Source organism: Molossus molossus, unplaced genomic scaffold (genome assembly GCF_014108415.1).
Source record: "Molossus molossus isolate mMolMol1 unplaced genomic scaffold, mMolMol1.p scaffold_m16_p_31, whole genome shotgun sequence".
Taxonomy (NCBI): Eukaryota; Metazoa; Chordata; class Mammalia; order Chiroptera; family Molossidae; genus Molossus; species Molossus molossus.
In genome coordinates, this window is record NW_023425368.1 from 2,338,944 (window position 1) to 2,350,911 (window position 11,968).

The 11,968-nt window shown below is 51.5% G+C and overlaps 1 protein-coding gene across 1 annotated transcript; it reads right to left on the bottom strand.

The window, feature by feature from the left end:
- Nucleotides 1-358: 358 nt before the first annotated feature.
- On the bottom strand, nt 359-11,954 carry PSMD13 (proteasome 26S subunit, non-ATPase 13). The gene is made up of 13 exons (XM_036281023.1): nt 11,775-11,954; nt 10,501-10,579; nt 6,989-7,023; nt 6,850-6,905; nt 6,566-6,609; nt 6,317-6,403; nt 4,655-4,826; nt 3,668-3,747; nt 3,468-3,593; nt 2,031-2,093; nt 1,363-1,443; nt 1,082-1,198; nt 359-656 (listed from the first exon to the last, which is right to left on the bottom strand). Exons 1-13 carry the CDS (start codon nt 11,867-11,869, stop codon nt 561-563), a joined length of 1,131 nt encoding a protein of 376 aa, XP_036136916.1. The 5' UTR covers nt 11,870-11,954; the 3' UTR covers nt 359-560.
- Nucleotides 11,955-11,968: the final 14 nt, after the last annotated feature.

Here is an 11,968-nt window from a genome sequence, read left to right on the forward strand (position 1 = left end):
TCCCACCTGGAGAGCTACAAGAGAAGCGCCTCGAGGTGAAGGCCCGGCAGTGACAGCGCTGGGCCCCGGAGAAAGGCCACATTAAACTCCTTCCCCAACTAACGCTTGCTTGGTGACTCATGCGTGCACAGCGCCCCCAGAGGGGGCCACACCCCGCTGGCTCCGTGGCAAGGGGGCACATGCCCGTCAGAAGGGACATGTCCCTACCCCAGACCCTGTGTTCAGGAATGCTCTTCCTCAGCAGAGGCGAGGTGCCAAGGCCACACCCCTGCAGCCCCCCCCCCCAGCTACATCTCCTGCCTGTCGTCTCTCAGGCACAGGCCGGACCTGGCAGCTGAGCCAAAGGAAACAACCCGAGGACAAAGCGAAGGCCTTTATTACGGGAAGGGGCTCACACGTGGCTGGGAGGGTGAGGGAGTGGAGATCAGCCTGCAGCGGGTGCCCCACACTCAGGCCGGCCCTTTCCTTGCCCGCCTCGTCATCACGCGTGCGGGAGGCACCCAGCAGTGACGGTGCTGGCTCACAGGGAGGACAGTCCCCACTCCCGTCCCGGGGGGCAGCTAGGTGAGGATGTCGTGGGCCTGGTGCTCCACCAGCATCTCCATGCTCTTGACATCGGTGCACCAAAACTCCAGGCGGTCCTTCATCCCCTTGATCTGAGGGCAAAGCAGGAACACAGTGTCAGGACACCCTCATGGCAGCACTAACGAGCAGGACACCCGAGCTGGGGGTGGGGTACAGGACATGGCCCTGTCCCAGTCGTTCTTACCACAAGACCCTTATCAGAAACTGGCATGAAAGCAAACGGGCAAGAACAGAGGAAATCCACAGGATAAAACTTCTAGCAAATGTGAACAAGATGGATTTAAGCTCAAATCACACAAACAGGAATGTACCTTGATCAGAGCACCAATTTCAGGATTACAAGGCACCACCAGCATGAGCAGCAGGCCTGTAATCACGCTTAAATGCAGGGCTCAAGCCCCAGGTGGCATTACATTCTCTTTGGAAAGCCCTCAGGCCCCACAGCAGCCACTCCCTCCCGAGACTGCCCTCTCATACTTGGCTCCCGTCCCATCACCTGCTGCAAATCCAGCACTCGAGGCTGCACCCAGGTCATGTGGACCCGCCTGTCCACCTCATCGATGCTGCCCTTCACCAGCCCCACCGAGAGCGCCTTCATCACCAGCAGCTCCACCTGTGCAGAGAGGGCTGGTGAGCCTCGGTGCCAGCCTGTGCCCCGGGCACCACCCTCGGAACGCGAGGGGAAGACGCCATTTCCTTGTGTGGTCTGAGTTAGGGAGCAGTGGGCTCCCACCAGCAGCCCGGCCCCTCGGGTACATCCGAGTTCAAGCTCTGTACCTCGTTCACACTGATCTTAGAACTTTTGGCAATTTCTTCAAAAGTAAGTTGTCTGTGATTGGCAGGTCGTGTGAAAGTCATCTGAAAAAAAAATTTATTTATTAACTATTTTTCCAAATAAAAATTTTCAGAGAACTCATTGATAAAGATATTTTTACCAATATTTGATGTGAAATACAGACATGAGCACCCCTATATCAACATTTTCTTAATACGAGTCACGTGTCTCATTAAGAACAAGCTTTTGGTGCTCATGCAAGAAGATACAACGGCTGCACAGCGGCTTCTACAACGGCCACCGCTCACTTCCCGAGCAAGCACTGGGAGCTGGGGACACCGTGCTGAACCAGAAACACAAGGCCCTTTTCTCAGAAAGCTCAGACCCTAGTGGGAAGACAGGCGGGCGCGCAGACGAGGAACGGCAAGGGCAGTGGTGTGGCAGCTGCTTGGGCTCTGCTGGTCTGGCTGGGCCTCTCCGAGGGAGGGCCGGGGACACCAAGACCCAAACACCAATTTAGAAAAGCAGGTGGTGGAGCGGGAGGGCGGGTGGGGGGGCCCATCACTTGTTTCAGCTGATCGACCAGCTTTGGCTGCACCGAGAGGCTTAAGTCTGCAGGAACCACAGACACTCGCAGGTCTCACAGCACAAGGGCTTGCTGCCTGCTCACCTCCATGAGGCACAGCAGCTGGATCTTCCTCAGGAGCTGAGCTTCGTTGGCGGCTAGATCAGGCTGTGAGGAAGAGAGTCAGCAGTTACCTCACCAGCAGATGGAACAAGAAGAAGCCGCAGCCCAACGCTGACCCCGTAGGCCACGAGGCTCCCGATCGGCTTCAGCTCACTTGACCTTCACTTCCCTAGGAAACCATCACAACAGCGCCCAGCTGAACGGCAATTTTCCAAGACATGGAATTCACAAGGAAGAGCTGTGCCTGTGTCTCAGACAGCGGGGGCAGGCACAGGAGGCGGCTCAGGTCGACTCTGGCACAAGGACGCGCTGTGCCCGAGCAGGTGCACCTGGGGCCTCTGAGGGACACCCCTAAGTTCCAGAGACTCGCTTGGAAGTGACTCGCTAGTGGTTGATTCACCGTGGAAACAGCCCCATCACAGAGCCAGGCCAGCACAGTCTCCTTGCAGGTGGACAAAGGTTATTTGCTGAGCTCAGCACCAACCCCAGACAATGGGTTTTGTGACTCCAACCGAGCAGCAGCCTAACAGGGTCTTCTCTGCGGGCACTGGGCAGGCTGGGCTCTGTGTGAAGGGCCACGTCTCCACAGTGGGCACTTGGGGTCGGGCCAACCCCACTGGCCTGCACCCTGGAAGTTCTCTTTAGTTTCTGTGTTTAGTTTTCCTCAAGATACTAACAGCATCTACAGAGACTACAGTTAGGTTTGGCTGAATCTGGTTTCTGACTCGTCACAGTCCATTTTTACCTATTCTGCTTCATTATGTGTGAATTCTGTAAGTTTCTGTGAACTTTCAGAAAACTGCAAGTTTCAGAAAAGGACAAAAAACAGTAACACATGCCCTGGCACAATAGCTCAGTTGGTTAGAGCATCATCTCGATATGCAAAGGCTGCAGGTTTGATCCCTGGCCAGGGCACATACAAGCAACCCATGAATGCATGAAAAAGTGGAACACACTGATGTTTCTCTATCTCAAATCAATAAAGTAAAAAAAAAATTGCACAATTTCACTGGAAAAGAATAGTCAAAGTTCCAGTCCCTATTAAGCACCCCTTCTCCCGGGCTCCCCGCTCCCAAAGGCTCCTTCCTGCCCGAGGGCCTTTTCTAGCGACCTCAAGGCTTCCTCGTCCTTTCCCTGAGGCTCACCCCACGCCCTCACCCGGCTGATTTCTGCGCACACGGAAGGTCACGTACTTGTTGTAACCCCCCACCCAGCACTGTCTGTGGCGCAGAGCTAGTCTGTGGCCCAGGACCACTTAGCCTCCTCCGCGGCGACGGCAAGGCTGCCTGTCTCAGTCTCCTCCCCCAGCGCCTGGTGGAGGAGGAAGGTGCTCAGAACACATTTGCTAAGTAAACGCACAGACACACGGATGACAGAGCCATGAGCAGGTGGGCAATCCACCACCCTGCCTGCACTGACCTGCTGGCCCCAGGCGGCCTTCAGAGTCTGGAACCTCTCGACGTTGCCGCTGTTGAAGGCATACAGGGTGTCAATCAGCCACTGCCGGTCAGTGCCCCTCAGTGACTCCAGCACGGGGTGCATGAGCTGCAGGGACAGAGACGGTCAGCCGGCAAAGTACTGTGCCCCTCGATGAAGAGTCTGTGCCAGGGCCCACTTACGAGTTCTCCGAAGTTAAACACTCCTTCGCCCAGCAGTCCTGCCAGTCCCAGCGTGAACGCTCTCTCCTGCTGCTCCGGCACTAGAACAACACCCCTCGTCACACACCAGTTATGAGCGGTCTGGTTCAGCTTTACAAACTCCACATGAAAGAGCACGGAAACCACGTCCGGGGTGGCTACAGGACAGCGCCGACCGCAGCACCTCTCTGACAGCACTGGGCTGATGCAGACTGCATGTGGGCCCGCTGTGCAGGCCTGCGGGGAGCACTCTCGTTTGCTTACTTCTTGCCTAAATCCACGTGACTCCATCGATGTTTCCCGCCTGTGTGCTTCCTGGAGCTCTGTGCTCCTTACGTCCCCGCCTCGGAGGGAAACCATGTCCCTTACTTATCTCACGTGGCCTCTTTTCAGACTAGAACCCACCTACTTTCTGTCCCCGCTCAGCAAGTCCCTTATGCTCTTGACCACATTCATTGCTTTTCCCACCGTTTTTCTTGAGATGCAGCAATTAAGCTGCACTAACACTTTCAGGAGTCACTGTCCCATTAGCTTCGACAGCAGCTGAGGGAACCGATGAGACTGTCTTTCTAAACACACATTCACTGTGCTTCTCCCAAAACTCAACGGTCACTTTTCTTTCCTCCCTCAAATCCTTGAAAGTTTTCTGTCATTTATTCTCCTAGTCTAGCATTTCAGTTCAGAACAAGAGTCCAGGGGCAGGACAGAGATCCAGGTACTAACAGCGCTGTATCTGTCACAAAGGCCTGTGACGTGGATAGCAGGAAAGACCGGGAGAAGGAGTAGCCAGCCTCATTTTCACCTTTAACACCAAAGACAAATACAATGTGGAAACAAAGCTCAGACCACCCTTCCCTCTCAGAGGGGATGAGTACACCTGAGGACCTTCTGAGAGCGGCTGCCTCTGGCCCCGCAGCTGTTGCATCTGCAGAGCAAGCCCTCATGGGACACGATGAACACCGGTGTTACCTGGCAGGTCCTTGATGTCGACACAGCCAAGAAATCGCAGAGCGTCTTTGTAGTAGGACGCATGGTTGCCGATCGTTTGGTAGTATTTACTGGAGAGATCGTAGAAACGACTGTGAACCGATGTCACACCAGGGAGGTTGTTGAGCATTTCTTCGACATCTTCGATTGTTTCCTGCACACAGGAAGCAAGATTGCCTTTCTACCTTACGACACAGTGGAGTAATATGTGACAAGATGAAAAGCACCAAAATTCGGACACATTAGAACAGAAAACCTCAGTTCCTCCAAAACACAAAGAACAGAAGAAAAGGCAAGTTGTAGCACACGTAACCTGCAGGGGACATGGCCACAGAGTGACTCTAAGAGTCAACAGGACACGAGCAACACAGGAAACAGGCAAAAGGAAATATATTAACAGGCAATTTACACAAGTGGAGACGTGGGAAGGTCAATAAACCACCAGTGATCAAGTAACACAAACTAGATCCAAACGAGGTACCATTCTGCCTCCACTAGATCGACAAGAACTGAACAGTCCGAGATGACCAGCGCTGAAAATACTAGGCGCTGCCTGGCCAGGGGGACAGCATCCACCACACACCTGTCGTCTCACCTCCAGGCACATGCCTTGGCGAGGCTGCCCATGCACACAAGGAGCCAGGCAGAGAAATGCTGACAACAGCACTGTGTGTAACAGCAACAGCAACCTGAACCGCTCTGACACGGACTCCGTGAAGTGTTTGTACAGCGAGATGGTGTGCAACAAGAAAAAGTAGCCGGTCACACGTATCAGTGACGACCCCACACCTGACACACAGCCAGGTGAGGTGAAACAGCACTGCAGTCACGAGAAGGCGCGTGTCCCCATGCAGTGGCGTGAGGATGTGGACGCGCCGAGCATGAACAGGGCCCCGCCGCCCAGCTGCTGTGCCCTGCACATGGCTGCCAGCACAGCATTTTTCATGGTGCTTTACAGGTTTGGGCCTGTCCCAGACATCTCAAAGCAAAAGGTGGTAAGTATGCATGTGGGCTGAAACTGGGAAGTACAAATAAAAAACACAAAAAACACGAAAAATGAACACTTACCCTCAATATTTCCTTCAATATTAGTTACAAAAAATAGGAAACACATGTAGTCTATGGTTAAACAAGGTGAACTGACCAACTAAGTGGGTCTTCCTGATACCTGTATCCACACCTGTCCTCCATATTACACTAGAAGCAAAACAAGACGAGACAGGCCCCTTCGGCAATGAGCAGGATGCAGATGGGGGGGTGCAGCAGGTGACCTGCCTGCGTGGCTGAGCCTGGTCAACAAGGACCCACAGGCTGCCTGGCGCAGGCTGAGCCCCGTGTCGCAGAGCCGCTGCGGCCCTACATCTGCGGGTGAGGGCAGCACACCAGGAACCGACCCCTACATGGTTTGGGGCAGAAACCACACACACTCACACAGAGAAAGACGGGCGAAGAGGTGGATGTTAGCAATGGTGATCTGAGGTAAGGGTGCAGGACAGTTCTTTGGGCTATTTTTTTGCCATTTTTTTGTAACTTAAAATTATTTAAAAATAAAGAGCTAAAAGAGGAAAGAAACCAGGATTTTCTTCTCCTATAGTTTTAAACCATTTTTAAGCCAAAGATAAGCGGGTATTATGGCCATCTCACCTTTGTAACTTGTAGGTCCCCAATGTTTAATTTGAGGGCTCCAATTGCAGTTTTACACAGGATCACCGCCTCGTCGCTACTTTTCACCTACGGATGTCGGAAACAAGGGCACCTCAGAAGCGGGCAGTGGGCACACAGCAAGGCCCTGCACCATGTGGCTCGCACGGGTGGACCCTGGCCTCCGGAGCAGCAGACAGTGAGCACACACAGGTCCCATCTCTCAGAAGGCCTAGCCTACTTCACACTTACCTTCTCCCGAGTCTTCTCCAGAAAGCTTAGAGCCACATTAGGGTCTGGAACAGAGCAGAGCAAGGTCAGAAGGACCACCAACAGAGCATCTTTACAGACTGGTTTCTGCAAACCAGGACACTTCTAGGTGGGATAATCCTGAGGTTCAGATCGTAAGACATGATAAAAATGTAACTTAGAATCTGCTTTTTTCTATTAAAGTACAGAAGTTCAATTAAGTTATATTTCAAAATGATTTTAATTACCACCTGGATCCACTCCTTTAAGCAACGAACGAGACTCACCTGTCATCTGCCTGACCACATGAAGGATGATCTCTACCAGGGACAGAGGGTTCACCCTGAAACAAAACCACCAGCCCCTGAGTGTCAGCGAGCATCCATGCTTCCACTTTCAAGGTGAAAAACAGAAGAGGAGCTTTACCTGTGCTCAAAGTCACTGATGAAATTTTCATAAAGCTGTGGAGCCAAACATGGAGAGAAGTCACAGAGCGTCTTCCATTCTGCAGAATCCAGACTGGACACCACCACAATGCCCACCGCCCAGCGGGCACCGCAGGAATGTTTGCTGAACCCGTACGTATTTGATAGAAGACCCATATCTGGGCTTATTAGGGTCACATAAATGATCACCAATGGACCATGAAAGAAAGCTGGATTTTTCTAGCTCTGGGAATTAGAACCTGCCCTGTAAGACTCTCCTGAAGACCAATTCTGACGTCCCCCCTCCAAAGTACTGTGAGTAAAGAAAGAGACCATTGGTGTGAAAGGTTTAGCAACCTAACAAATGTAAAAGACTGCAGGCTAATTACATCCCATCACCAGACCCCTCAGCACTCAGCAGACACTTGGGCACTCTCTCAGCTCGGCTGGTGTCCCGCCTGGTGGAGATCTGTGAACCAATAAATGGCATCTCTGAGACTGAAGAGCAGGGGTCAAAGACAGGTGCAGCAGCCAAAGGGAGTGGTTTCAAAGGTTAGTCCAGAAATGGTGACAAATTCAAAGGAATGAAGAGCAAGGAGGTGACAAATCTGGTGTGGAGAAGGGCGGCTGGGAGAACACCCCAGACAGGAACAAGCGTGCGACAGCACTGACAGAAACCCGCACCGTGTTTCAGGAGGATTTCTGAGCGACAGAGAGCGAGTGGCAAGCAGGGGGGGGCTGGGCCTCTGACACACATGATCACACCCCTGTTCTGAGTGGGGCAGAGAGAACAGCAAGGGGAAAGGCTGAGGGAGCCATGGCAGTGAGGACAGACAAGCAGTCTGAGAGGCTTGCTGGTCAGCTGAGCCAGACTCTATGGGCAGGTCACAGAGAAGGGGAGTTGAATATGACCTCTGAGCTTATGTCTGGTTAACCTGGCAAAATAGGGAGAAGGAATCTCTGGACAAGGTCAAGGTGGGATAAGGAGAGTCAGAGGTTCCTCTGGGATATGAAGACAGAAAGAAAAATGTGAAAGGAAACATAATGTGCGCGGGCACACACACACACACACAGAGCCGTACAAAATAAAACCCTGCCATTTGCAACAAGGATGGATCTGGAGAACATTATGCTGAGTGAAATAAGCCAGACAGAGAACGACAAATACAACATGATCCCAGTTGCTCAGACACAGATAACACAATGGCAGTTGCCAGAAGTGGGGGACAGTGGATGTGAAATGGGTAAAGGGGGTTAAATAATACAAACTTCCACCCTGGCTGGTTCGGCTCAGTTGATAGAGCATCGGCCTGAAGACAGAAGGGTTGTGGGTTCGATTCCTGGCCAAGGGCACGTATAAGGGTTGCCTGTTCAATCCCCAGCCCTGGTCAGGATATGTGCAGGAGGCGACCAAAATGTCTCTCTCACATCAATGTTTCTCCCCGCACCCCCCTTCAACTCTCTCAAAAAATCAATTGGGGGAAAAAAAGGTTACAAATGTCTACTTATAAGATAAACTAAGTCCTGGGGATTGATATACAGCGTGGTGACTACAGTCAACAGTGCTATGTTGTATACTTGAAAGTTGCTGAGCAAGTAGGTCTCAGAAGTTCCCTTCACAAGGGAAAAAAATGTAACTGTGAGGTGATGGGTATTAACTAAACTTACTGTGGTGATCCTTTCCCATCTATACCCCACCAAATCAGTACGTTATACACCTGAGACTAACACAATGTTATATGTTAATTATCTATCGATAAAACTTAGGGGAAAAAGAAAACAAAAATGTCCCTGTAGCAGCCCGTTAGATATTTCAATCTGTTACCCAGCAGAAAGCCATGTAAATAAGAAGCCCTAAAAAAGATAAAAAAAACCCCACAAGTAAATGTGTGTGTGTGTGTATATATATGTTTTCATTGATTTTAGAGAGGGAAGAAGGGAGAGGGAGGAAAAGATAGAAACGCTGATCAGCTGCCTCCTGCTTGACCCACACTGGGGGCCAAGTCTGCAACCTGGACATGTGCCCTGACAGGGAATCAAAACAGTGACCTCTTGATGCACAGGACAATGCTCAACCGAGCCACACCCACCGGGCTAAAAGGTCTTCTCATTACAAAGGACTATGTTAAAGATATCTTGCTCATTAACAGAGACTGTTTCACATTTCTGATGCCCATTATAATCTATAGAAGCACCTAAACAACAGAAGTCCACAGATCTAGAAACTCCAAATTACTTCTGGTGACTGCAAGTTCATGAACACGATCTATCTGTAAGTTATGTGGGCTGGGTCCCAACAGTCTTTAAAGGTCATGTTACAGGTTGAGGAAATATTTAGCTATGTGTATAAGTGATTAAAAGAAAAGAAAGCATAGGATAAAAACAAACAATTATAAATTACACATCACTGTGACTTGGAACTTCAGGAACAAATATTAAGACATCTGATTTAGCATTTCTCCACAGAGCCCAGCAAAATCTCCAGGCTTACAGATGATTACAATCTACTCTGAGTAGTAAAATGTCAAACCGATGGGTATGAACCACAGGAAAACCTTAGGAGCTCAGGTGCAGCCAAGGTGTAAGCGTCACTGTGAGCACACATGAAGTTATGTACCCGAGGCAAACAGACTGGCTCTCAGTCCATGCAGGTGCAAATTCCTGATTCAGTCAGAGTCCAAGAGAAAGCATCAAAGGGAAAGATGTCAGGAAAGGGTCAGAGAGGAAGTTATCAGTGAACTGATTCATGGGTTTCTCAGAGACCTGGGAAGGCTGGAGCTGACAGGGTTTTTTAACTGCTGACGACATTCTAAAAGTGCTGTCATAGAGGCAGCGTTCCCTCTGCAAACCCCCTGCCCCACATAAAGCACAGGAGCCGCTCTGCCTTCCACACGAGCCAGGACAAAGGTTTGGGCCAGCAGAGTCGGTGAGGGGTGGGAGAGGGGAGGTGCGAGCTATTTTAAAGATCCCATGGTGATCCTCTTCTGTATCCTACCCCACCCCCAACTGGTTTTGAACTTCCAATTTTTTAGCAACAGTTTCCGAAAGTACAGTACTAAAAAAAAGTCTGAGAACAGTAAGATACAGGAGGATGCTATAAGAGAGCATTTTAGCCGGGGATTTTAGAAGATAGAACGTGTGTCACTTATTAGCTGTGACCTACGGCAAGTTACTCAATCTCTTGGTTCCGCTTCTACGGTACAAATCCAGGTAACAGCGGTGCCTGTCTCCCAGTGTTGTTGTGAAGAGTAAGCGTGTGGAGCATTTAAAACAGGACCTGATACTAAGTGACTGCTGAATGGGTGTAGCACAGTATTATTGCAAATCCTGCCCTGGCTGTTTTGGCTCAGCAGTTGGAGCATTGGCCTCCGGACGAGAGAGTCCGGGTTCAGTTCCCGCTAGGGGCACGTGCCAATAAATAAATAAACAAACAAATAAATAAATCCCACCTATTATTTTAAAAAGTCCTTGAGCGTGTTTATATAATCTGACCTCGCATGACAAATCACTTACCTTAATGAGACCATCTCCTTGGGCAAAGCACGGGTCCTGCACAAAGTCAAGCACCTGAAGTGTCAGCTGATGCCACAACCTGAAAAACATAAGGCCCTTAAGACCTATGAAGTAATGTCCAGTCACAGACACAGTCAGCCCAGACGGTCCCCTCAAACAGTAGCCAGTCTCCAGTGGGCCAGGAAGGGTGCTAAAGTAACGCAGATGCTAACAATAAGTCAGTGCTACCCCACAGTTATGACCCCTTGAGATCACCTCTCCTCTGGAGACTCAGCTTTCCAGACCACCTCAGAGGGTTACTGTGAGGTTCAGCGGGGAAGAACTTTGGAATCACACACATTCAAGTTGAAATCCTGGCTCTTCCCCTTATTAGCTGAGTGTCTCAGGAAAAGAGCTTAAACTGGGCTCAATTCCTCATCTGTGAATGGGATGATGGGAGAATAAAATGAGTAAGAAAACCTCCGACACCACAGCACGTTTGAAACCAAAAGCTAATGTTTAAGAATGCAAATAAAATGCTTTGGGAAATACAAAGGGTTACCCAACACAAACAATTATTTGGTAAACGGTAAGAATTCTTTTCTCAAAAGCTGCTGACAGCAGAGAGCTGAACACCAGCTAAACACGCGTGGAAGAGCTATGTAATGTGCACGAGCTAAACGGGGGTACTTCACCCGCACACCATCACAAGAGCCGATTCCCCCACGGAGCACCGCCAGCCCCGAGCAGGCAAAGGCTCCCATTCATTCAAAAAGAGGTTGGTGCTCAAGAACTGGCCATTTAGCCGCCCCGAGAGTCAGACCCACGCTGAAATCGCTCTGGGGCGCAAAGCCCAAGACGAAATGCAGCGGAACGCGAGGCCCACGGGAGAGGGGACAAGTGGTCGCACCCCGGCGTGTAAGCAGCTGCGGACAAAACACGGAAAAGGAAAACTTCGCTGGCTCTGCTCTCTCCGCTCCAGACCGCAGGGAGACGGCTGTCACACGGTCCCCGGACAAGGCCGAGGGCGGGACCCCGGGCTCTGCCCCGAAACGAGGCTGCTTGCTTGTCGGAATGGGACCCAGAGCTGAAACCACCGGCCAGCCCCGATCCCTCCGCTAAGACCAGAGGAAGGGAAATCAGGAACCTCAGCACAGTCCCTCGGTCAGGAAGGCTGTGACCCCAAAACCCTCGTCCCCGGGGGCTGCCAGCCCTCCGCCCCGTCCCGTCCGAGCGCATCCGGCCTTCCCCCGCCTCCCGCCTCCATCCCGCTGTGTCCGCGCGTCCCCGCTCACTTCTTCGTGTACAGCTCCTCCAGACGGTGCCACACGGCGGCCTGGCCGGGCCCGGAGCTCTGGCTCTGCTGCAGGAAGCCGGGTACGTCCTTCATGACGGCGAGAGAGGCCAGAGCCCAGCTACCGCGGAGAAGTCAGCGCCGCGGGGATGCCGCCGGAAGTGCTCACTCACTTCCGGCGCCGCGCAGGGCAGG